The sequence below is a fragment of the Lates calcarifer genome, linkage group LG4, assembly GCF_001640805.2.
Source record: "Lates calcarifer isolate ASB-BC8 linkage group LG4, TLL_Latcal_v3, whole genome shotgun sequence".
In the NCBI taxonomy this organism is placed as follows: Eukaryota; Metazoa; Chordata; class Actinopteri; family Centropomidae; genus Lates; species Lates calcarifer.
The window spans coordinates 17,916,070-17,941,651 of record NC_066836.1 but is presented as its reverse complement, the minus strand read 5'-3'; the positions used below and the strand labels follow the sequence as shown (position 1 = coordinate 17,941,651).

At 40.6% G+C, this 25,582-nt stretch overlaps 2 protein-coding genes across 5 annotated transcripts; both read left to right on the top strand.

Annotated features, from left to right (window-relative positions):
• The first annotated feature begins 1,165 nt into the window (after nucleotides 1–1,165).
• Nucleotides 1,166–21,348, top strand: sgip1b (SH3GL interacting endocytic adaptor 1b). Of its 2 annotated transcripts, XM_018677288.2 has the most exons (23): nucleotides 1,166–1,541; nucleotides 6,569–6,632; nucleotides 6,783–6,828; nucleotides 7,561–7,617; nucleotides 7,974–8,031; nucleotides 8,657–8,832; nucleotides 9,022–9,033; nucleotides 9,601–9,612; nucleotides 10,021–10,045; nucleotides 10,156–10,219; nucleotides 11,550–11,620; nucleotides 11,718–11,792; nucleotides 11,885–11,953; nucleotides 12,047–12,811; nucleotides 14,333–14,454; nucleotides 14,632–14,782; nucleotides 15,337–15,448; nucleotides 16,144–16,299; nucleotides 16,519–16,651; nucleotides 16,727–16,929; nucleotides 17,270–17,334; nucleotides 17,706–17,870; nucleotides 17,983–21,348. In XM_018677288.2, the coding sequence occupies exons 1-23, from the start codon at nucleotides 1,532–1,534 to the stop codon at nucleotides 18,003–18,005; spliced, it is 2,634 nt and encodes an 877-aa protein (XP_018532804.1). In that variant the 5' UTR covers nucleotides 1,166–1,531; the 3' UTR covers nucleotides 18,006–21,348. The 2 variants fall into 2 exon arrangements, with proteins under 2 accessions (XP_018532804.1, XP_050926083.1); XM_051070126.1 differs by lacking the exons at nucleotides 1,166–1,541; nucleotides 6,569–6,632; nucleotides 6,783–6,828; ... (2 more) ...; nucleotides 8,657–8,832; nucleotides 9,022–9,033 and having other exon boundaries at nucleotides 9,053–9,612; nucleotides 17,712–17,870.
• Nucleotides 21,349–22,086: 738 nt separating this feature from the next.
• dynlt5 (dynein light chain Tctex-type family member 5) lies at nucleotides 22,087–23,964 on the top strand. 3 transcript variants are annotated; one of them, XM_018677294.2, is made up of 5 exons: nucleotides 22,087–22,165; nucleotides 22,485–22,644; nucleotides 22,825–22,913; nucleotides 23,278–23,402; nucleotides 23,498–23,964. In XM_018677294.2, the coding sequence occupies exons 2-5, from the start codon at nucleotides 22,532–22,534 to the stop codon at nucleotides 23,699–23,701; spliced, it is 531 nt and encodes a 176-aa protein (XP_018532810.1). In that variant the 5' UTR covers nucleotides 22,087–22,165; nucleotides 22,485–22,531; the 3' UTR covers nucleotides 23,702–23,964. The 3 variants fall into 3 exon arrangements, with proteins under 3 accessions (XP_018532810.1, XP_018532811.1, XP_018532809.1); XM_018677295.2 differs by having other exon boundaries at nucleotides 22,102–22,165; nucleotides 22,506–22,644; nucleotides 23,314–23,402; XM_018677293.2 differs by having other exon boundaries at nucleotides 22,102–22,165; nucleotides 22,506–22,644.
• The last annotated feature ends 1,618 nt before the right edge of the window (nucleotides 23,965–25,582 follow it).

Genomic DNA, 25,582 nt, shown 5'->3' with positions numbered 1-25,582 from the left:
ACATCCATGTTTGCTTGCTAGCAGTCTTTTTCTCTGCTTTTGGTGGCGTATCGCTGCATTTCTTGGCACTTTACCACCACCTGTAGATCAGAGGAATAGTGTGAAAACTTTGGCAAGAATGTGTGTAGTATCGCTTATGTTCATGTAAATGCACATGTGCAAACAACACAGGCATCCACTCATGAAAACCTGGTTTCACAGCACTACTGGTGCTTTTTGTGATTCTGAGAAAGTTATTTGTATCCATGCTTCATATTTTGGTACCACTTGGGCTTATATGTTTAACCTCTGTAATGGTCCAGGCCACTACAGCAAGATCTCTAACAAGATCAGAAAAAGAAAAACTGCTTTTGTTATTTCCTCCCTTCACTGGATCTATTTTAGTTGTTGAATACTTTAATAAAAAAGCACTGTATGATCTTATCCTAGCATATATATTTCTAAAGTCCTTTCCCCAAGAAACCTTAGGCCTTTTTATCATCAGGCTTTTATCTCTCGAACATTGGAGGACAAAATCACATGGTTCAGTAACTGCCTGAAAATCATGGAATCCTCTTTTCCTCTATTAGATTTTACAGCCTATTCAAGATTTCAACAAAGGACTTGAAATACTCTTCTTCTTATCAGCTTTTAAATTGTGCCTGACCTGTTATTTTTGTCCTGTGTTTGTCTTTATATCTGTGGGTGAATGATGTGTTTGTCCAGCTTCACTCCTCACTGCCCTGTAAAGCTAAAAAGCCCTAAAATCATGAACAAAACTTAAATCAGATGTCAGTGATTGTACAAAAATGTCCACTAACAAACGCAAATATATTGAATCCAGCGGTATGATTTTTGTAATTTTTTTTAACCACCAATCAAAGCAAACATTTAGATGCATTCAGAATAAAATTTAAGAAAATATTTTGCCAAATAATGCATTGTATCACGTGAGACCTTGTATATAGCATGTATGCAGTTGGCTGTGGAGTGTCCGCTCAAGGCAAGCTGAGAGGTGCTTAGGCATCAGGGGAAAGCAGCCATGTGACCATGGTTGCAGGGATTGGTTTAGTGCAGATGTGACATCAGCGAGCCTCCCACTCCCTCCCTCCTCCCCTCTCTCTCCCAGTCTTTCTCTTCCTCTCTCAGCCTCTCTCTCTCTCTGTACCGCTCAGTTTTTTTCCTCCTTTGCCTTTCCTCAGCATCCCCCCTCTCAGAGATGGCGTGTGTCGGTGCTGCTCGGGCGTCTGGGGCCTAACACGCACGCACAGTGGACCCCCTTCCCCCGATTTACTGCATATTCCTCGGGTGTCTCTTCTCAATCTGTCCTCCACCACTGCTGCTGCCTTTCAGCTCTCTGCCCCCACCCCACCTCCCTGTGCGGGTGTCTGGGAGTTGGGCCCTTGGGGGTGGAGGGAATCAACATCGTGCTTCGCTGGGGGAGCTGTGCAGAATTAGCTATGCCCTGCCCAGGCATCCTTTGACCGGCCGGATATCTCCATATCTGTTCACCAGCACACCGGAGGGCAACGTAGGATGAAAATCTGCAGTCATGATGCAAGGTGAATTATCTGTGCACTCCTACTCCTCCTTTATTTTCCATGTTTTGTACCCTTGCGTCCTCCTCCTGCCCTCTTGTGTCCTGCTGGGCCATTAAAGCCAGTGAATACAGTGATGTGATCTGTCGTGCTGTGCGGACCTCTGGAACAACCAAGCTATTTGCCTTACCAGTGTGACAATGTGGCTGTTGTGTGTATGTCTGTCTGTGTGTGTGTGTGTGTGTGTGTGAGACGTTGGTGACAGATTAAGAGAAAATGTATGCAAGATGAAAGCGAAGGTGTTGAGGTAAGAAGAACTGATGCTCATAGCAGTGTAGGTCTGCACTTGCTGATATCCTGTTGTGTTTGTGTGTGTTTACACATGTGACTGTGTGTGTCTCTGTGTGCATGTGCAGATTATAGTTCTGTCTTTAGTTACAGGCTGTGTCATATAGATGTGTATCTGAGGAGACATCTGAGCAATCCAGGAAGCTGCACTCATTCATACCTCTGCTGCTGTTGCTATCAGTGCATAATATCATAATAGGAGAAGTAATCCTTTAACCACACATTATTTGGCACCTGTGTTGCATAGATGAAGCTGTATCAAAGTTAACAGTGTTGGAATGCATCATAAACTGCGATACAAGAGCTAAATCAAAGATCTAACCCTGCATGACAGATGCTGGGCCTTTACCATCCATTAATGCCAACGTGGTAATGGAAGGTGGCTATTATTAGCAAAAGGCCTGCAGTCAGCCTGCCATGATATTGTACTCAGCTCAAGGAAATCTACACTCAACACAGATGTCACATGCTCATCATAGCCTTTGTTAGCTACACGTGCATTGCTAATTAGACAGTAAAGGCTGTCAGGTGTAGTTAGGGACATTCAGTGCATGTTATCTGTGCTGCAGTAACCACCTCCTTGTTGATGCTGCATGTGGGTTTACCAGTATCATTAAAAACAGTTCTTCAGAAACATGGATTATAGTTGTAGGCTACTTAGACAACATCTTTGTCTTTGGCCAAATGACCCTTTTTTGAACTGTATGTTTATACTTTTAGGAGCAATATAGTTGACTTTACATGTTTTAGCCGCTTAAATACAAGTATCACATACATCATATTACTGCTGATTATTTCCCAGAGCTTGCAACAAGGTGTTAGTTAGATTTCCAGCTGGCCTCTATTTGCAGTTAACACCATAATGGACTCCATGAAAATCAACATGCCAAAATTTTAAAACCATCTTGAGGTAGGTGCTCCATTGAGGTGAACATTGAAAAAGAGGAGAAAGTGTACAATGGATCATGTTTGAAAACCAAATGGAGTGGAGTAGGTGTAAATGCTGGACATCCTAGAAAGGGGCAGAATTATGGTGTAACCAGCTGATATTCATTGTTATAAGAGATCAGTATGTGGAGGTAATGTACCATTTGTTTGCCAGCTGCCAAAGAAGAAGTTCAGTTGAGTTATTATAGTGTTAAAATGAAATAGCTCTACAGTTTCACACTCTCAAATTAAAAATAGAATCAAGGTCAGAACAACAATACAGAAAATACTGTACATACAGGGGGCACAAAGGTACTCATATTTCTTGACGTGCCTTTAAACATGCAGTTGTAGTGCAGGGATGGAGCGTAGGTAAAAACTGTATCAGTGCTACGACATGCTGAGCAAATCTGTCCTGGTCAATGTTCAGAATGTGTTGGTTCTGACCTTGGTTGTTCTGCTTCTGTCTTTATTACTTATTTCAAACCTCTTGTCTATCTCTGACAGCTGAGACATGGTGTTGTTAAGCAGGCAACGTTGCTGTAGCAGATGCAGGTGTGTTATAAAATGATGAGTAGAATTTTCACACCTTTGCACAACTGACAACCTGCGTGGAAAACTGACAGTCTGTTTTAGGAATTTGCAAAAATTGTGGGACACGTTCTTCTGAAGCAGTGACAGAGGGGACTGTTTGAGTTCTGGTTTGTTCTTCTCGCTGGTTTGTTCAGATATTTATCAGAGAGTCAGCTGCTGAAAAGAGAAACACGTACAGTGTCAGAAATTCACACCTAGAGGACAAATGGTAAGAAAGTCGAATTTCAAGTTTAATTCTTGAACTTAGGCACAGTTTGACAAAAATAATTCTTAAATAAAGGTCCACTTGCAACATTTCTTCTGGGGCTTTCAGTCATATATCATCTGGTAGCCTTCAGTAGTAACTCTGACATGCACTGATGAAGGCCACCAGATGCAGCTGAAAGCTCTGAAAGAAATCTTACATCAGTCACTAGATTTCTTCCAGAGTTTGTGTCAAGATGCGGCTGAAAGAAATCCCATAAGTGGACCTTGAGTTTTTTAAGTTAAAAGGTTGGATGTCATTAAAAGGATTACACTGTGACAGAATTATACATGCAATCCAGGTAAGTGCAAGGCTATTGAGAAACCAGTATGGACTCAGTTACCTTTTTTAAGAAAGTTATTTCGATTTTAAAAGTTGTTGTTTAATGACTGGATCTTAAGTCTCAAATGTTTCTAAGAGAAATGGCTTCCTAGACCTAGACCAGTTGTTTAGACCAGCACATCTGAGCATTGCCCAAAGAGGGAAATGGCTTCCTACACATTTGGAAATCAGTCTAAGCAACTGTTTTACCAGCATTGTCTGCATTTGTCTAAAAGCATGATAATATGCATTTGAAACTGTATAGAGAGAGTTGAAGGATAGTGCTATGCAAAAGGATCTAGGTACATCATGTTATGCTATTTTGACAAATGGTCAGCAGTCATGTTAAGTATAGTAAGCCATTTGTTTGTTCAGAGAAATAACCACTCTGGTGTTATTTAAAAAGTTTAGCAGAAATTTGTCTGAAAGTCTTGTTTCTGTGAATTAGCCAAACTCAACTATATTTACAGCTAATATCATTAATTACAACAATCCATCTGTTAAATTAGTGTTTTAGGGCTCTCCTCAGGCAAACTTTGTAAATGGGTTACAAAAACAAAAGTCGTCCTCTGATGTACAATGTGATCTGCATTGAGGAAAAAAAAAATCTGACCATGCTGCTTCAGTGTGTATCATATAGTTTAGAAGGTTTGCTACGTATCAATGTCAGGATTCTCTATTTTTATTCCTCAACACACAAGAAACATGCAGATTAGGACTGGACAGAAGGCTCACTGCACAGAGCTGTCTACACTGATGAAGAGCCATGATGCAGGAATAATCTGTGCTATTGAGCAGCCCAGCTAGCTACTAATACATCACAGGCCCTGACATGTCCTTCAGTGCTCAGGAGAGCTTCCTCCCAAGTGTATGAGCCACAATGCTCTTCCTTCACATTTATAGTAATAGCCTTGTTATCAGGATTTCAACGAGAGTGTGCTAATTCACCAAATCAATATTTATTTTGATTTTGAGGTCAGATTAATTCAAATAAGCTTTAAAACATCACAACATTTAGGACCGGACTCTATATTGAAAAAAAAAAATTGTCATAAAATAAGCCGTTGACAATCCAAAATGTCTGTTTAAGGCGTACAGTATGTTCCAGTTTAAAACACAGCTCACAGATCGAAAAAAGAGATGATGAAGAAGAAGACGAACTGAGCTGCCTCTGAATAGCACAGAATGTTCATCCACCCAACTGTCCATCACATGTGTCCCTGTCGCTCTAGTATGGATGTGAGAATCAACTGTGCTCACTGGTCGTTTAAAACACTGTTACGTAAACCTGTCAGTTGTCTGTTTGGGCCAAAACATGCATCACAAGCCAATACATAAAAAAGAAAATAGGGATAAATGTCCGTTTAGGGATTTCTTTGGCCATTACATATTAGTCTTTTTTTAATGTCTGCCATATTACTTTACATGGAAAGTATCTCTGTCTTTCACGAACCTGGAAAAGTACTTTCCTGTATCGTTCAGGTACATAATGGAATCAAGCTGCATTTAGACCTTTGACCTGAGAAAAGTTGTGTGGGAATTTGTGAGCTTGTCCATTAGGCTTCACAATGTCTCAAAAAACAAAATGCCCAACAAGTTATTGGGTCTTGGCTTGTCTTTGTCTGTCTTGTTGTTAGTGCAGATCAGGGCAAATCAACACTGACTAGCCAACCGAGTAGCTAAGCTCAACTGACTTGTGAGAGTTTGCTATCTGGAAAACTATGCCATAGTCAGACAGAGAATCTGTCTACAATCCATCAATCAATACTCAAAATCAAATGCAAATAATATTTGTTTTTTAGTTATACTAATAGCATGGCCCTATGCAATGTCAGTGGTTGGCTGGTCCACCCACCACTTTGTTTCAGACTGAAATATCTCAACAGCTATCAGAAAAATTACCATGAAATTTTGTACAAGCGTTCATTGTCCCTAGAGGATGAATCCTACTTACATGGTGGTCCTTTGACTTGCTGTCTTGTTCCACAAGCTAGTCAAATTCTTAGTTCTTCAACCAGGATGAAAAAACACAGATGAAGCATTACACTGTAATCTCACCCACTGTTATTTACTTCTACAAGAAACCTTTAGGTTTTGCACTCTCAGTTGTGTTTCTTTGTTGGTTTTCCCAGCTGTCTTGATTTCAGTGCTGTGCGGTGCCAACCGTCAGTGCTGCAGGGATGTTGGCATCCAGTTTGGCTGACGGGCTGCTGTAGTAGATCTCTCCCCGCTCTCCCTCGAATCTCGCTAATGAAGTGGACAGATTGATCAACCTTTGCTCGTGTTTCCTTTCCATTTTATGTTGTCAGGGAGGGGGACACTTAAGGGGATTGCATCGTCTGCACTGCTTTATTTTATGTGGAGGCCTCTCTAGATGGCAGGATGTTTGTGCCCCAAATTGATGCATTAATATATATCACCGTATTGTGGTTGCTATGTTTCCTGTGTATCTTCAAGGATGAATGTATCCTTGAGTTACTGTGCATCAGCCTGTCACCTGTCTGTGTTATTTGCTTTGAAGTGCATTTTAATGACAAGGCAGTTAACTTTATATCAGGCTTTAAAACTTTAAATGATTTCTTCATGATGTTGTTCTCTCTCTCTCTCACTGTGTTAGGACTGAAAAACCGAACCAGGAAAGCCCTGGGTTTACGAAAGAAAGACAAAGATACAGACACAACGTGAGTTCTCTCTGACGCACACTTGTAACACAACGAACATGCAAGGTGTTATAACCATTACAACTTTGAAGACTTTTCATCAGTTTGAGAATGTGTATGAATAAGACTGGGTAACATATTTTTTTCCCCTTTTCTTGTCACCTCAAACAGGAGCTCACCTGACAAAGAGGGAACTGGCAGTGGAAAGAAAGGAAATGTATGTAGATTTTTAAAATGCCCTTTTAATTGTCTTGAAGATTTGGACACGTATATTGCATGTAACAGACAAATACAGAAGTGATAAAGTGTTAATCGATAGTTTAGATATTTTTATGTACTATTGCTACTGATTCACATTGTGTTACAATGTTGCTGTTAACAGGCTTTAAGATATATATATTTTTTTAGTTCATCATTTCATTATCAGTTGTTGTTTTGACAACTTTGTTCTCACCACAGTAACTGATGAAATTATATTTGTATGTTTATTTGGAGGTGAAACCAAACATGAGCACAGTTAAAATGTCTGTGATATTTGATTGAACAGGAAAACTGTATGTGGAAGTATTGAAGCTAAAAACTGAGATAGTCAGTCTGTAAATTGTGAATAAAAGTTTGGGTAATGATTCAATAATTTTAACATTTGTTTTTGTTTTCTCTTCCTAATAAATTAATGAATTGTTAACTAACCCGATGTCTGATCATCAGATTGCATGTGTTTTCTGCCCTGTCTGACTAATTTGTAGTGATTTCCTATATATCTCAACAATTCACTTGATGTGTAGAATGGTATAATTACCAATAGTAACAATGGCCAGAACCCATGTTGTAACAAATTATACTTTTCATTGCTTGTTTGTTCAAGAATGTGTACTTACACATTTAATGTGGATGTTACTTGTTAACTTAAATGTGAAATTATCCTGTCTTGTCTCTATTTCACTGATAGAAAAAGGCCAATGGGGCGCCCAATGGTTTCTACGGGGAGATTGACTGGGACAGATATGTAAGTATGCACAGCCTACTCATTGTTTTGCTTGTTCCCCTTCTTTCTGATGTTTCTGACCAAGCAAAGACTCTGAGGTTTTGTGCATGAAATGTATGATGTGCTGTTGCAATCAGTGTCATGTAACGCCCAGTTTAAAATTCCTGAGTAAACAGTGCAAAGAGAGTGATAGCTGCATATTCTGTGAGTCAGCAAGGAGCCTCAGCCAGGAAGCTGAGTGTCTCAGGCAAGACATCTGTGAAATCTGATCCACATTTATATACAGAGCTGGTCAGAGGGAAGAGATTAGCGGTTCCTCTGTTACAGTGTGTGATGGATTAGAAATGACTGTCACCTTTCTCCTCTCTCTTGTGTAGGCCTCTCCTGACGTGGATGAAGAGGGGTTCAGCCTCCGGCCCGGTGACGAGGCCGACAATATCCTTTCAGCGAAGAGTAGAAACAGTGGCTGCGGCGCAGTCTTGGGACTCTTCTCCTGAAAAACTATTGACCTGTTTGGCTGAGTGACTCATTGGATGAGTGCTTCTCAGCATTAAATAGGCCAAATCAATAGCCCCTCCCTCTCCTGCCACATCACATGTGTGTCCCTGCAGTGGCCAAAATAAAGAAAGAAAAAAGAGAGAAAGGAGCAGTAGGGCAGCCGGTGAGAGCCACAGTACATTTGGATTGGCCACAGCTCTCATTAACAACTGACCCACAGTTCACTGGTATTTTAAGTTTTTGCTCCCACAGGTGTCAGCAGCTACTGTATATGTTTGAATTGGATTCATAGAGAGCAGGGGAGATTTCCCCTGAGCAGGATGATTTAGCTGAGACAGAGCAGGAGTGTCAGTTTCAGCAGGTTATCAACAGTCGGAGACACAGAGCGGACGTCTCGCTCCTGTACTGCAGCGCTACTCTGCACATGAATAGTGTGTTTGAGACAACTTTCTACATTTTTAAAAGCATATATTTGCTTTAAATCCTGCAGGAGACTGAATTAGTGTCTGACTCTCATATATCATCTTGTACTTTTTCTACTTTGTCCTTGACAAGCGTTCACCAGCTTCCAAAGGAAAGCACTTTTTCTCCTCCAGCGACTCAGAAGACGACGAGGACAGCAAGAGAAAGTTCAAAATTAAGATCAAGCCGCTGGTGTCGGACAGTGCCAAGTGTGTCCCTCCATCTATGGACGAGCTAAAAGCCTCAGTGGGAGGCCTGGCACTCTCTCCCTCCCTGGTGAGTGCTGCTGATCAGCACTCTTGTTCTACTATACAGCACAGAGGGGCAAAAACACACACACACACATTTCAGTTTTATATCTTTTAACAGCCTTTGATTTGTATCACTCAGAGTATGTCACCTATCTGTGTAACTCTTTTTGTGTTTGTCTTGTTTTTCCCTCTCTTATCCTCTGCCATCTTGTAGAAGAGAAGTCCGGTAAGCCTGTCATTCATTTTCATGCAAGAGAGATTGCATGGCATGAGTTCACTTAATGGAAATGCTGGATAAAGTGTCCCCTCCTCTGATAATGCACTAACAAATTGTCTATATGGCTTCACCATTTTTTTGCATGCTGCCTCACCCTCAGTGTTTGTGCCCTTTTTAGGCCTCGATAAAAAACACTTCTTTTTATCAACTCAGTTTTTTTCTGTTTAGCTACAGCTTTACTTGAACCAGTCTGGCAAAGCGTTTCTGTTACATAATGCACGGTATTCATAACACACACACACTAAGATCCAAACCTATTGATAGGGTCTCAGTGGAGCTTACATGTTGAGCAACCTGCTACTTTCAGTGTGCAGCTCTGTGTGTGTTGGTCGTAGTTTGATGCTCATAGTGTCCTCATAATCTCCAGGGTGTTATGGCTCATGTTGCATTATTAAAGGCTTTGCGGTGACAGTAAAGAGGTGCGGTGTGTGCAGTTTTAAGTTGGTGTCCATTTGACTGATTTGTCACTCACTCTCTGACCCAGGTCTGTTCTCTCTTCCTTTTTGCTGGTCTCAGAGACGCAGCCCGGTGAGTTCATCACTCCATCTGCTGGCTGTTTGGAGGCAGACAGCCTGAAAACACAGTTTTCTACTCTCTGCTGCTTGACCTGTTTTAAACTCTGCAGTGCAGAATTTCACAGGATACACAGCAAACTAAATCCATCTTAGACAAAGTAGAACTGAGACTGAAGATTTGATTTTTCTTAGAACAAGTGAAAAGTTGGTGTACTTGATCTAAAAGGTCTGGAAATTCTTGAAAATATCAGTGATGTCTGTAACCACCACTCAGTGTTTTGTCACTTGTTTTAAGAAAAAAACAACAACAATGAAGCATTGAGTAGGAGACTAAAATGACTCAAGATGGTCACACATACACTTTAACCCTGTATTATCTGTATCCTTAATATGTCCTTTGTTTGGATTGTTTCCTTTACAGGGACAGATAAAAAGAAATTTGTCATGTAAGTACATCTTACAGTACATTGTTTTATAATGAAGCTGTGAGATTTTTTCTCATAGCATTTGGTCAAATGCAAGAATAACAGCTGAGTTTTTGTTATATTTCTCTTAGGTGAGGAGATTGCCAGACCCAGACGCTCCACCCCTACTCCAAGTCCTGCCCCTGAGATGCCAAGGTCTGTGATTACTCACCACTAACAAACTGAATGTCCCTTCTTATCAGTCTGTTTGTTATTGGTACTACTGCAGATGTGCCATAGTATGAATGGTAGAGCAGGATTCAAAATACTCTTTATAGTAATAATCCTGTTCAGAGAAAAGTGAGAGCTAAGGTGGAAGGAGTCAGTTTTAGAAAACCTAGCACATTGATTTTTCAACATCCCGACATTTACTCACTTCATCCAGTCTTCATGGAGCACATGAATCCCTTCTTTGTAGCAGTTGGCCTCAGACCTCCAGAAAGCAGTCCACAGCAGCAGTGATGTCACCATCACTGTCAAAATGGTGACCACTAAGCTCCTTCATCTTGGGGAAGAGGTAGTAGCCTGAGGTTGCCAAATCAGGTAAATAGGGCGGCTGTTGTACGAGTTCAAATCTACATTCCCGGATGGCAGCCATCCCCACTGTGGACCTGTGTGCTGCAGCATTGTCGTCTTGTCAGTGTATTGGGCCCCTTTAATGATGTGACCCTTTTCCAGTTCGTCCACCAGCAGCCCTCCCTTTGTATTCCAGAACACCAAAGCCATCACCTTGCCTGCGGACCTCACCAATTTGGCTTTCTTTGGGAGCCAGAGACTCAGGGTGCTTCTGCTGTTTGAATTGTTCTTTCATCTCTGGTTGGAAGTGGGGGACCAAAGTCTCATCCATGCTTACGAATTGCTGGAGAAATCTGAAGATCTGCCTCAAAAGTGGCCTGATTGTCCCTTGACACGCTGTTCCAAATCCATTTTTCATCAGGCCCGAGGAGTTTCATGCTCACACCCTGGTGGTTGTTGTGAATAACTGCATGGACACATTCCTGGGAGATACACAGCCTTTTACCTGTGGCAATGTACTGTTGTGTTATTTGTCAATCTGTCAAGATCATGTCTTGGATCTTGTCAGTCGCCTTCTGACAGGACAGGGGTTATCTTCCACACCCTCCCTGCCACATTTCAATAAAGTAGCCCACTTCTTCACCATGCTGGAAGAATGGCACCTTCCCTCTGTGTTGTCACCATGTCCTCTTGTACCTCCTTGCGTGATAAGCCCATGAGACCGAGGTAGCGGATGACTGCATGAAGGCCAATGATGTCCATTTTCTCAGGCAGTGCTGACTTGCGATTTCCAAATACTGAAAACAGAAATACCACAAATGTTATTAACTTCAAACTTTATGCATACACACACAGTTGAATGTACATGTAACTAGACTCATCTCTTTCTACTCTAGGCCACAAACTTATCAATCACACCTATTTAATTTCAAGCAATCAACTTTCATTGTTGTGTTTTGTTCTTCTGCAGTGACAGGCTATCACAGAACGTTCCTGCCTTCTTCGGGCTGCCTTCAGAGACCAAATATGCCAGATATGATGGTACGTTCCTTATCAACAGTAAATAACTCAATGTAAATTAGACATTAGATTTTACAGAGGTGACACTGTTTGTTTCCTTCTCATTATCCATTCACAGTGGTTCCTACTGATGTATGGGGAGACTCAAGACCACGGTCAGAATCACCGCTGAGCAGAAGTTTCCCAACAGGAGGTGAGCTTAAATGCACCACAAGTTACATCAGTATATATTTAAATGTGTAATCTGTAATGTTGAACTGACCTGAACTGTCATCCTTCTTGCAGCTCCTCCTCCGCTTCCTCCAAAAAACATTCCAGCAAGAAGTCATTACGGCTATCCTTCAGACTCCGCTGGTATATTTAGCTTTATAAACAGCATTGTATATTATGCATACAGTTGAGTGCCATGAGAGCTGTGATCTAAGTGCTTCATCACACTCATTGCAGTTGATCTACCCAATGGAAGAGCAGCTCGCAGTTCTGCCCCCATCTACCTGAACGTCCTGTCCCCCGCCTCTTACCGAGGCTCCCCGGGCCCTGACCTGGACGACGTGTTCGGCCCAGTTGACAGCCCCCACACGAGTGAGGACACGGTGTCACCCAGATGGGTTACTTTCACTGAAGACAGACCACCGCCACCCGACGAACCTGCCCCCCCTCCGCCACCGGACTCTCCTCCCCCAGACACGCCCTCATCCACCCCCTCCACCCCCTGCCTCTCCCCGGGACCACCGCCGAATGAGCCTCCACCTTCGCCCCCACCGTTTTCTCCCGGGTCTCCTCCTCCTCCTTTCACGCCACCAGACTCGCCCCCCTCCATTGTGCTCGGACCTCCCCCTCCTGACGAGCCTGCCCCTCCCCTGCCTCCTGACTTCTCTCCCTCTAATTCGCCCCCACTCTGCCTCGACGAGGACGCGATTGATGAAGAGGTCCTGCAGTTTGCGGAGTACTCTTCCTCCCCTGCACCCATCAGCCCTGTGCCCCCTTTGCCAGCGGAACGGAGGTCTCCTCGCCCAGGAGTCACTTCTCCCCTGGTCCTGGGGGGTGCAGGAGGAAAGAGGACTCCAGAGGGTGCATACTTGAGAGATGATATCCCAGACTTCGTGGGCTCGCCCAGAGAGCTGACACCAAGCTTCAGGGGCACGCCACCTCCTCTCCCTCCAACCACCTACAGGTCTATTATGTCTTCCCCGGGGCCCTACTCAGGCAGCAGTGAGTACTCTGATCTCTCTAGAAATGTTTACACATTTATAATTGCTGTTATGCTGCTGTCAGTATAAACCTGGCGAACAGAGGGTCTGCTTTGTTTGAAAAAGTGAGAATGATGCTGCCATCAGTCAAATCACAGACATGCATGAAATACCCTTTACGTTTTGTTAGGTGTTATCTGCTAACACTTTTTAAACAGATAATATAATAGAAATGCAAACTATTGTTGTAAATTAAATTCATCACACCTTGTTTGAAGTAAGAGTTGCTGGTTAATGTAACTTATAAAGTAATTTATTACATTACAAAATAACATCTTCCACTTAAAGGGAAACTTTCATTTTTTGTTATTTGAACAGGTTAGCAGAGGTTCAGCTACAAGAAATATACATAATTGTGTTGAAAAGTTATTTTGCACAGATCAAAGCTTTACTGGTAATCTCATAAAAGTCACACAACTACAAAAACACTAATTACAGTACTAATAAATTAGAATTAAAATTATATTTCAGAATGACTTTTATGCTACTTTTAGCTACAGTCTGACAGATGCCTAGTACCTACCAAAAGTATAGAACAAAGCACAAACTGTAAAAACCCTTCCATCGAAAATGGGGGTGCACTAAATGCAGCCATGTTATGCAATGACAATTACAAGACACTGCTGTCTGAACAGAAATCTGAACTAACCCAACCAGGTTTGGTTCATGTTAGAAAAAAGTTCCAAAGTTTTAACTGTCTGTCATACTGAAAACAAATTAACATGTCAGTTTCAGTGCTAATTTTTAAGTAAATTGGCTTCTTACTGACATCTGGTGGTGTGATAATAAGGCAACAGTGTCTGTGTTCTTAATTCTCACCAATATCCCTTTGTTCTAATCCTGTAAGATTACACATTTATTTAATATCCCTCCTTTAACTTTAACATAGGAACACAGCAAATAGTGAACATTGACCAAGAAGCTCCAGTTTAAAAAAACAAAAAAGTGGTGATTACAGATACCAGACATCACATGCTTGAACTTTATTAGATAGTATTCAGTGACCACTCAATCTAAATGTTACAAAGTCAAATGTGTGGGGACAAGCATGTTAATGAATTTATCAAATGGGCACATCACCACAGATTTTTGGATGAATCAGACCCACAACATCTCCAAAAGGCTCAGCTGTGATTTTATGGCATCCTAAAACCAGACAGACCACTCTTTCTTCTTTTTGCTCCTGAAAAGTGTTTGTAGTGGTAGGCAACATCTTTGATTTCATTCTGGATGTGAAATAACATCAGAGGTCGTCTTCAGACAGACTAACAGAACTTTGTTGAGCTGATGGAAGTGAAAACAAATTGAATTTTGGACATAAGTAAGAGTCCAAAGCATAGCAGAGCAATAATGCTGAGGTTGTCAGCAGCATTATCGCCCTGTGAAAATGACATGAGTAGAAATGTTGGAGCTCATGTTGGATAAAAATCTCTCACTGTTATCTGAGGGCACTGCTGACCACAGACACTGGTATCTGCCGCAGGCCCCTCGTCTCCAGCTCGTCCTGCCACGCCTCAGTCTCGAGGCAGCCCGGTCCCTCCGCTTCCTCCTCCTCGGCCGTCCTCACGACCAAAGCTGCCCCCGGGGAAACCAATCACAGACCTGGTACATGTGAAGTGTCCTGTCATTTCTCTGACTCTGTCTCTCTTTGCCTTCCCCTCCTTTGACATGACATTTTATTCTGATGTTGAAATGAAATAGGTGAATGAATTCTGTATGAGTTTTCCTTTTCTTCATTTTTACTCATAGACAGCAGATTCACAGTATGTGTATTGTCTCCAGACTCGACCTTTCAGCCCCCCGGTTTCAGGCAGCCCCCCACCTTTCGCCCCTTTGGCCCGGGCAGAGAGCTCTTCCTCCATCTCCTCCATTACCTCACAGAGTGCAGCGTCCACTCCAACCTTAGGGAGGGACCTTAACATGTCCACTGCAGGTACATTTCCACCAAGGCAACTTGGTCTTTTTCATTTTCCTGTAGTCTCACATCTCAGTCTGAGTCCACGTTGTCTGTCGCTCCTCACCATGTCCTTGCCTCACAGTCTTGTCCCTCTTCATGATTCTCTCCTCCTCATGTCTCTGCTCTCTCAGAGGCCTCACAGCCTCTGGTATGGTTTGACCACGGCAGGTTTTATTTAGCTTTTGAAGGTGAGTCGAGCCACGATGCTACTGTAGTCCCACCAGTGCATGCACTGAGAGCACCTGCCCTGTTTCTACCTGCGGTCCTGTCCACGCTCATGTTCAGTGAGCCAAAATATTGCTGCCCACCCCATCCCATGTCCTGCTCACTCACCTAGAATCCAGATTTAAAATGGAGGGCTCTGTTTTGCTTTTATGTGTTTGCTTTTGTTTGTTTATACTCCCCTGTCCTCTGCGTGTAACCCATGGCTGAACTTTTGAGCAAATAGGAAACAATCTGAGAGACTCGATGTGGTTTATGTTTCGATTTCTTTTAGAAGAACCTTTTCTCTGTGTGTGTGTTTTCTTCAGGATGCTCCAGAGGACCCAGTCCACTCACCATGGGTCCCCAGGACACTCTGCCAGTGGCAGCTGCCTTCACAGAAACCATCAATGCCTACTTTAAAGGCGCTGATCCCAGCAAGTAAGCACACATGGTTTTTTTTGTCTGGAACATGTGACAATTTATCATTTTGTCATTAGGGGAATGGTAAAGCACGTATGTGGTAGTAATGTTAAAGAAAAGATAAGATTTTAAAAAGTTGAGGAAAGACTGAGGAGAGACTTTTATGGTCTCTTTATAAAGGTGCTATGTGTAAGTTTTTGCCATTGGTACATAGCCAACATTAGCATTAACAGCTGTTTACTTATCAGGACGCTCAGCCAACGTTGTATTTACAAAGACAAAAGGTTAGAATACGCAATCTGGACAGCGTTACTTCTTCATCTTTTCATGTTGGACTGAGGGCAGACTGGGCTCTACTCTGACTCAGTATTGCAAAGTGGTGTTATGAGACAGGGCTAACTGTTAAGTATGCTAACTTCAGTAGAAGAAAAGAAGTTGTAGAAATAGAAGCAAAACAAGAATTAACATTGGCTTTGCTTTCCACCACTGGAGACAGCTCTTGGCAAATAAAGTAAAGTTTCATCTAGATGGTTAAGTAAACAACTGCTAATGCTAAAGTTGGCTATGTAGCGATAGCAAAAACACATATAGCACTTTTAAAGACTAAGTATACATTTTGGGTAGCTACCATACACCTTGCACTACAACTGTTGATACTGACAAGGTTTTTGTTTAGCATTACGAGTTCTACTGCCTCTCTCTCACTGTCCCAGATGTGTTGTGAAGATCACAGGGGAGATGGTGCTGTCCTTCCCTGCTGGCATAACCAGGCATTTTGCCAGTCACCCAACTCAACCCATCCTTACCTTTAGCATCAGCAACTTCAACCGGCTAGAGCAGGTCCTCCCCAATCCACAGCTGCTGTGCTGGTAGGAAACTACATAATAAAGCCACATTTGCACAGAAAAGTTTATGAACATACTGTAGATCAAGTCATCATGTATCTTCAGAAGATAGTGTCAGTCAATAAAGAATTGGGGGTGAAAAGAACAACTGGTCTTTGTTATATAATAAATAATACATAATATTATACAGTCAATATCCAATTAGAGAACATCTGAATCAAATATGTACCTCTCATCCCATAGTGATTCCACAAAAGACAGTGTAGACACCAAGGAGTTCTGGGTGAATATGCCAAACTTGATGAGCCACCTGAGGAAAGTGGCTGAACAGAAGCCTCAGGCAACTTACTACAATGTGGATATGATCAAATATCAGGTATCTATCTATCTACTGTATCTGTCTGTTGTATCTATCAATCCCTCTGTCTCACTGTATCTCTGTGTGTCTCAGGTGTCGGCAGACGGGATCCAGTCCACTCCTCTGAACCTGGCAGTGAGCTGGCGAGGTGATGCCACCAACACTGACCTTAGAATAGACTATAAATACAACACTGAGGCAATGGCTGCCCCTGTACCACTACACAACATTCACTTCCTGGTACCTGTGGATGGAGGCATAGCCAAACTCCAGGCCATGATCCCACCTGCCACCTGGTGAGAATTGCATATATTCAGGCCTGGTTTCCCACCTCTCCACCAGAATACTCAATGTTTAGATAATGTAGACATATATTGTTGATGTAGTCTTTATTTATATGGTGGAAATTGTATATAGCTACTGACTGAATGACCAATGCATGCCTAATAATTGAGATATGAGCATTCTCATATTGTTTCTGAGATTCAGTGTGCATTTGGAGAACAGTCAAAAGATTCCACTGTGGAATGAAAACTTTAAAAAGTTTAAACACTGTCTTCAAAATTTTCTCTGTTATCATGGCTTAATGCACATTAGACAACATGTCTCTTGTAACATAATTATTTTCTCATTAAGGAATCCAGAGCAGCAGACGATACAATGGAAGATTCCCAGCCTCTCTCATAGATCCGAAAATGGAGGTGGGTGTTTCTCATATTCTTATAAAATTTTCTTGTTAAATAAAAAGATTATGTCACTGAATCATGAGACTAGAATCTCAGTTACAGTATGCAACTTTCTGCTGTTAGGCTGGAGGTTTATTGTTTATGACAGTCTTTATCCGCTCAGTCGGTCAAGTTTCCTGCCCTGACACTTGTCACTCATCTTGACAAGCTGCTGACTCTGAAACCACATCTTGGAAAATCCATGATCAACACCCTCCATTCACGATTTCCTAGATAAATGGATGGATTTTTTTATGCTGTCTTTTGTACAAAATGTTTTGTACATGCATTTATTGTCCTATAACACCAAGTAGCATAGTCAACTTACAGCTGTCTATGTGCTGCAGGAGTAGGGGCTCTCCTGGGCCGGTTCCAGATGACAGAAGGTCCCTGTAAACCCTCCCAGCTGTCAGTACAGTTTACCAGCGAGGGAAGCACCCTGTCAGGGTGTGACATCCAGCTGGTTGGCACTGGTTACCGACTATCGTTGGTCAAGAAGAGATTTGCTGCAGGTCAGTTTTAGTATCCAAAATGTGCGTGAACTTTTAGAGGCTGAATGTCTTTATTTTGAAAAAGGAAATGACTTGTTCTTCACTCTCTGATGTGTCTCATTTCTCTTCACAGGGAAATATTTGGCGGATAATTAGTGGACCTGTTTGTGAAGGGAACACAGAGAATCAATGGCTTTTGACTGTGAAGACAATGGATCCATCCCATGTTTAGTGCATTTGAAACTTTATCTTTAGCATCCATTAGAATTAATGGTTGAGATTAAACTGAATAAGAGACCATTACACACACAGAGATGATATTTGACTTCATAACATCATATTCAGTAGACTGACTGCTGCTGAGTTTATGCAAGTAAAAACAAATCATTAGTTTTGTGCACTTGGAAAACCTATGGGCTTACATGGAGTAAAATATAGGGAAACCCTGATTCTTTGTTCTTGTTAACATAATTGTGGATTCATGCAGTGATCCAGCCTTATTCATTTCAGTTTCTTTCATCTAACTGGTTGTCATTGCAAATGCACTGTAAAAGATAATGTGAATAGATTATATAATATTAAAACAATCTTAAACAAGGTGGAAAAGAATGGAAAATGTAGAAAAAAAAACAAAAAAAAATGTGTAGTGTAGGATTGCTTTGCAGTTGTATTCCAATAAGTTATAGGTTACATGGTAATATCTGATTTACACTGCCACCTCAAATCAGATTTTTTTTTTCCACCATGTGTGATGTGACCAATCTTTATTGTCGTCTGAGCAGAATTTCTTTTCTGTTTAGACGAGCCTTGGACATGTCACAGCCCATTCTATCAGTCTTGTGATTAAAGGTGATTGGTCAGTTCACAGTTCAAAATGACCTGCAGCGCTGGACTAACATCAGCACATTTAATCTGAAGGTGCTTTTTTAAATGGAATTATATTTGTGTCTCAATCCTCAATTGCATGATGGGACATTTTGAGCACAGGAAAATATTGTTTGCCTGCACATAAATCATATTTTGTAAAGATAATGTCATCAGGGAAAGATGATTTCATTTGAACTAACAAAACTATTGTGCTCAGTAAAGTTGCTCGTTTGCTGTTATATCAATAACAACCTTTTCCCCTTTTGCCTTATCTCAAATTTAATTTGAAAAACTTTATAGTCAATATGTTAAATATAATGGCTCAAATATTTTTGTTTTATGTGAAGACTTAATTTCCCTGAGGGAGTCATCCCAAAGGGATCAATAAAGCCTAGTCTAAGTCATCTAAAAGATTTTCTCATGGTGATGAAGCCACAGAGAATCATGAATACCAGAGTTTAGCTAAATGTAGTCAGTGAATATAGTGGAACATTTAGTTAGAGGAGACCAAAAACAGAGCTAAAAGGGAGTCAGTAATGGAAATACATTAATTAGGTGCCCAGAAACACAGCTCCAAATGAATTCTAATGTTGCTGTACATCTGTTGGAAACAGTTTTCTTACAAGTTGACCATATCAACTTAACTTAGCTTAGTTAGCTATTATTTATCAAGCAGAAGTTAGCTCGTTACCTGCCAAGATAGCTAGTCTGCAAGCTAACAAAGTAGAGACTAACTTTCAAACAGAATTTCAAAAATGCTCATAAAATCAGGCAAGCAACCAAAACTTTCTGAAATACTGATGTCTGCCTACCAGCAGCTGGATTTGAGACAAAACAAAATCTAAAACTTCTGATTAGTGGAAACCATGGCAGAGGTTATTATTGTGCATTTGTGATTAAACCACTTACAAACAAACAAATACATTTATTGAGTACAAAACACATTTTATTTTGCTCTTTGTGTGATAATTTCTCTATAAAATACAGTTTATGCACTTGAAAACATCATATTATCTGTGCCGAGGATTGAAGTACACTTGTAATGTCCATACTTTCACACATGCAGCCTTTAACACTACTACTGATGGCACTTTGCCATTAACGGGTCATGTGAACAGCGAGCCGATAGCTGCAGGAAATCAGTCATAACAGTTTGACCTGCTGAAGAACAAAAGCATTACACTATGGGCAAGTGCAAAGCTGAGATACATCACATTTCTCCCATCACAGGATTTTAGTGGTAACTTGTGGTGATGTGTGTGAGATTTTGTGACAGTAAGGCGATAGTTGTGTGAATAATGGAAGCTGCTAGTTTCACTGGAACAGTTTGAGTAAATTATTCTGATAATGTTACAGAATTTATGTTTGAAAGGGCCTTAAGATGTTAGATAGATACAGATCCAGATGTGAGTGCCATACAGTGGTGAGAAGGAGCTTTAAGTTTCAGGAGAAATAACAGAGGGACCTGGGTTGAGGATTGTAGGAGTTTGCCTTCGATGCTGCTTAAAAACTTGGCCAGTTTCTTTGACAGTGATCTTTGATAGAGGTCTTGACACGGACATCTCAGAGTAATGACAAGTCTATAGAGAAGACAGCACTATTCATGTCCCTGTTTTATTTTCTTCCTTTTCCACCATGTTGAATAAATGTTTTATCATTTTCTAATAGCAATATTTAAGAACTTAAGTGTAAAAAGTGTACATAAAAGCTATGTTTCCAATATTTCTCTGGGCATATGGATGTGTCTGTGATTGTCTCTTGGTTAATTGATGTCAGCACTCATAATGCATTAGGTTCTATGTAACAACACCACCACCACTCTCTTCATCTATTGTTTTACATGTGGGTTTCTTGTACAAAAAAAGTGTTACTGTTGATGAATAACTCCAAATGGTGCCGCATGAAATCTGCATTTGTCCATCACCAGTCTTATCAATGCAATACCAGTTTATCCATTTCAGTAAGGTCATGATATGTGTGTTATTGTGTAATTGTGCAATGAGAGGAGACTTTTTGCCTTCACTTAAACCTCCACTCTCGGTTTTGCTGTTGATGCACCTTCAAAAGCTCATTGTCAATAAATTTGGCATGTGTTCATTAAGATAACCCATTCCATGCATCTGATATAGGTGTTTGACATTCTCCTGTGTTTGACTTGCACACAAAACACACCTTAAATTTTCATTCATAAAACAATTCATGGCTTCATGTCACAAATCACACATGTTGATACGTGTTTGAACATCACATTTTATAGAATGTTTTAATGTGTTGACTCAGTTTGGGCCTGGATGTAATATTTAATTTAGTTCTTAGTAAAAGGGGGAAAAAAACACACACACATGGTTCTTTGAGTTAATTGAGAGCAACAGTTCACAGTGTTTCTGTTAACAATGCTTATGTTTTTCTTTGCCTTATTTTTGAGCACACACTTAATCCTCCGTTATCAGAGGATTTCTGTAAGTTTATTTTTTCTACTACTTTTGGCTGTTTTCCTTTCACTGCGTTAGACACAGAATATGCAAACATTTCATGTAAATTTCCCATCCAAAGATTTTGAAAGTAAATATATGAAAAAATCAATATAATGTAATACCTGTTTTACTTGGTAATAAAGAAGATGGAAGATTTATCTCCCTCTCATTTGTTCAAACGTATAAAAGTGAAATTTTACAAACTAAAAGAAGATTTTTTTTTTTTTTTTTTTAGCCATAAGTTGCTTAAAACAATATTATGTACGTTTAGAAAGATAGTCAGATATATATATATCTTGGGTATAATTACCCAAGTAATCATGATTTATCCTGAGTTTCACAAAGTGCCACTTGGGTCAACTGACAATCATCAAAGAGGAGAGTATATCTTAACAAACTATTGCTAAGCTAGTTAAGAAAATAATTTCGCTGCAAGGCCCATTTTTGGAGCACACATATATCCATTTTGGCTTGAAAGATGATGTTCAAAGTTTATTCTTGATTTTGGAAAAAATCATAGTTAAAATAGTTAGTTTAAATCATAGTAAAATGAAAATATTCCAGGCTTTGGACTGTTGGTCAGCCAAAACAAGGCATTTGAGGTAGTCTTGGAGAAGCTGCCATGGACATTTTGTCACAATTTTCTTAATATATATTAAGGAAACCAACAGTTAATGATAAATTGAGAAAAAATGAGCACATTAATTGATAATGAAAATAGATGTTAGTTGCAGGCCTCATTGCTGATTTAGTGTTAATCCCTGTCATTGCTAATATGTAGGCATTAAAATTATATAAAAAACATTACAGGCTTTCAGTATTTTCGTTTTGGATCCGTTTAATTCAAACACTTCACGAGGCTTCAGCAGGAAGCCCTCGTGCATGGAAACCCCTCCCTCTGACTAATGGTTGACGGTTGCCATGGCAACACCAAGCTCTACAGGGCTCTGCTCGGTTGAAGAGGAACTGAATTCGGTAAAAACGTGTTAAATTTCCCTCATTATTATTTTTCTACGGCCCATTTCACCGCGATATGTCCAGTCTTATCCAGTTGGTGTAAACACATCGAATTGTAAATTTACAAACGAGCCAGCGCCGCCTGTTAACTTCTGAGCTAGCAAAGTTACGATTATTTAAATAATATATTCCGGTATTGTCACTTTAAAAGCATCCCGAGTTACACTTTTAATAAATGTTTAATAAATGTTTGATAATAGATAACTCCAAATGCACCAAGTGGAGTTATACCACATTGTGTTTTGATATTAAGTGAGCTAACGTCCATATATTTAAGCTTGATTATCATCCTATGAAGACAAACTAAAGGAAGGGGAAGCTGCCATGTCCGATCTGCTTAAAGACAAATCCCAAAGAAAAGAGAAGAAGACAGTTAAGGTGCCCTCAGAGGGAAGCCATGGAGTCAGAGGCAAGGAAACCACTGGAAAGACTAAGGAGTGAGTAGACTGCGCAAATGACATGGGCCAGTATCCACCTTTTATCATTCTTGTATCATTGTGAGTCATCTTCATTAATCATATCTAATTGGCACAAGTTGCTTCTGATATCCAGAGATATCCACAGTCTGTATATACCATGGCCCTTCTTTCTTTCTTCAACCTGATCTTGTCTTTCAGCTCTATAAGTACTGTGTCAGGCATGGATGAACTACACCATGATGACAACGCTCGGACGGCTGTAACAATGGAGAACACCTACCAGATGGGTGAGGCCTTAAAAACAAACACTCTGCACCACACCATCATCACTGTCATGCGATTTTAATGCTCATAACATTCATGGTGAGTTTCATTCTTTCAGCAGATTCAAATTTCAGGTAAAGTTTCAACCTCAAACTGCCAAAGTTTAGCATGTGTTGCTGGTTGAAGTAGGAGGGGACCAGAAACATGTCAAAGCAGGAGATATTTTGATTCAGTATTTAGCTATTTTAATCTTTCCCAGCTTTTTGACAGATGCCCTTTTTTTCCAGGATCAAATCATTGGATCACAATATTTTAGTAATCAAAACGTTACACAGGAAATAAAATGTATTTGTCATGGTATTGTTGTGTTTGCTCTTTGGACCACAGGACCTTACAAACGCTTCCCTGTCCCCGCTGTCACAGACATACTGAAGGATGTGCTCACCTCTTACCTCCAAGAGGAGAAATATGAAGTAGAGTGGTCTCAAAAAATGACAAAAACAATATGTGAGGTAAAAAAAAAAAAATGTCATTCGTTCAGCACTATTTGAATTACTTCTGGATTTCTGCTTTATTAAGGCTGATTCTTTTGATCTGCCCCCTCCAGGTGATAAGAGCACGTGTGAAGGACCTTATGATCCCCAGATATAAGATAGTTGTCCTGGTCCACATTGGCCAGCTCACTGGGCAGAGCATGCAGATAAGCAGCCGCTGTCTGTGGGATGCAGCTAACGACACCTTTGCCTCTTACTCTTTCAAGAATAGCTCTCTGTATGGTGTGGCAACTGTCTATGCTGTTTACATTGAGTGAATCATAGACATTGCATGCACACTGATAAATACACAGGAATCACTGTAGCTATGCATTTCTGACACAAAAAAGTTTTTTTAAAAGGTTCTTTATCTATGTTTATTTTGCCATGTATAAAATGATAAAACAAGAATTTGTAACCAAATTTTATGGTGTTTTTTTTATTTTATTTTTGCTATCATGGAACATGAAATTACAGTATTTTGAAGATTATATTTCCAGCTAATGAATCACTGTGACAGGTTGATGATGACCTCCTTTGGATGTTCCCCTCTAGCAGAGCATTGAGAGGTCACTCCTTCGACAGCCTACTTGACAGCACACTGTTATAAGTGCTTGGTTTTGGTCACGCCAATAACGGTCTACTGCTGGCACATCTGTCGTCTTGAGGAGGTTTGGCTCTCTGATGCCTGCAAAGAGATATCAGATATTTTGTAGTTTAGTTTAGAGTTGTGGTGTTAACACTGAAGCTCACTAAGTGAAAGAAAAATTCAAAGGTCTGTGTACTGACCGCGTGGCAAAGTGTCCTCTTCTCCTATCAGTCTTCTCCACCTGGATCCTCCACATGTGTACACCACCGCTCGCACAAACGCCCGCCCGCACAGCCTCAGTGTGTTTGTGTTGTCCTGTGTCTGAACCTGTGCTACACACAACACGCACAGCAGCATCGCAAGCAGGAGTAGGGATCTCATGGCGCTAAAAGATACTGAGATACTGCGCCAAGATATCTCACACACAAACACTCTCCTTTGTTGATTCTCAGAAAACATCAACCCTTTTATCTCGAGTCTCCGGTGATGTCACACTCTGTCCCAGGTAAATCCTGAGGAAGTGGCGTGCGTTATCTTGGTTGACCATCGAGTGCTTTTAACAGCGGATGTCACTCTGGCCATTCGGGATGTGTGTGGGAATCTAGGCCATTGTGAGGATCACTGATGGACCACATTTTCGTAAATGTTAAAGAGAAAGAATTGCACTTTTATGTCTGAACTGCAGGGTTTTTATTGCCATGGATTTAGTAAAGTGTCTCCTAATGGATCACAGGAGATATCCCTCCTGCAACAAACTGAGGTGATAGCTCTCTACATAGCAACATAGTAGAGCATGTGGCCACTATCATGAACATAAATCAGAGATTCTGATAAGAAACAGTTGCATTTACTGGTCAAGTCAAACTGAACTCTGTCATGAAATAGAGTTGACCTCAAAACAGTCATTACCAGCCCATGTCTAAATATAAAAGTGAGGCTGGAAACCAAAATCAAAAACACCTTTCTTCAATGAATGTAGCATTTTGAATGTTCCTCGGGTCTTGAAATTAGTTTATGAGTTCATGGCCCAGTGTTTTACATGAACATTTGACTTTTGTTTAACTCATCCTTGTAGTTAAGATTCTCTAATCGCCAAGGACCCAGCTTTAAGTTAGAGCTGAGGTCCTTATGACTGGTGGTACTGTGACAACTGAGGCAAATGTCGCCTGGTAACTGTAAGGAACTCTGATCAATAAACATGCAGGTAGTGCTACAATTAGTTCCAAATATACAGAGAATTTGAGTGGAGTTACTACAATAAAGAAGTATAATAATTTAAAACCATCAACAGGTAAAGGTGTTTGGAAACAATAAATACCAGTTGTGCATCAGTTAGTTTAATGATGTCACAAACACACTTGAGTCATTGGTAATTGTATTAGTGATATCTGTGCTTTTCCTGCTATGACAAGTACATGTAAGACAAGTAATGTCTTCTGGAAGTTTCATAATAGAAAGATATTTGAATTTGCTACATGATTTTAAATGTTTCCTTTTGTGGGTTCACTTAATCTGGGGGGCAACAACATTCAGTTTTGTCTACATAATTAGCATCACAACCAGGACATGT

Coding starts and splice junctions, on each gene's coding strand:
- dynlt5 (XM_018677294.2), top strand. CDS start 22,532: ATGTCCGATCTGCTTAAAGACAAATCCCAAAGAAAAGAGAAGAAGACA. Junction 22,645..22,824: donor ACCACTGGAAAGACTAAGGA/GTGAGTAGACTG, acceptor CTTGTCTTTCAG/CTCTATAAGTACTGTGTCAG. Junction 22,914..23,277: donor GGAGAACACCTACCAGATGG/GTGAGGCCTTAA, acceptor TTTGGACCACAG/GACCTTACAAACGCTTCCCT.
- sgip1b (XM_018677288.2), top strand. Junction 14,783..15,336: donor CCTTAACATGTCCACTGCAG/GTACATTTCCAC, acceptor TGTTTTCTTCAG/GATGCTCCAGAGGACCCAGT. Junction 17,871..17,982: donor CAAGAAGAGATTTGCTGCAG/GTCAGTTTTAGT, acceptor TTCTCTTCACAG/GGAAATATTTGGCGGATAAT.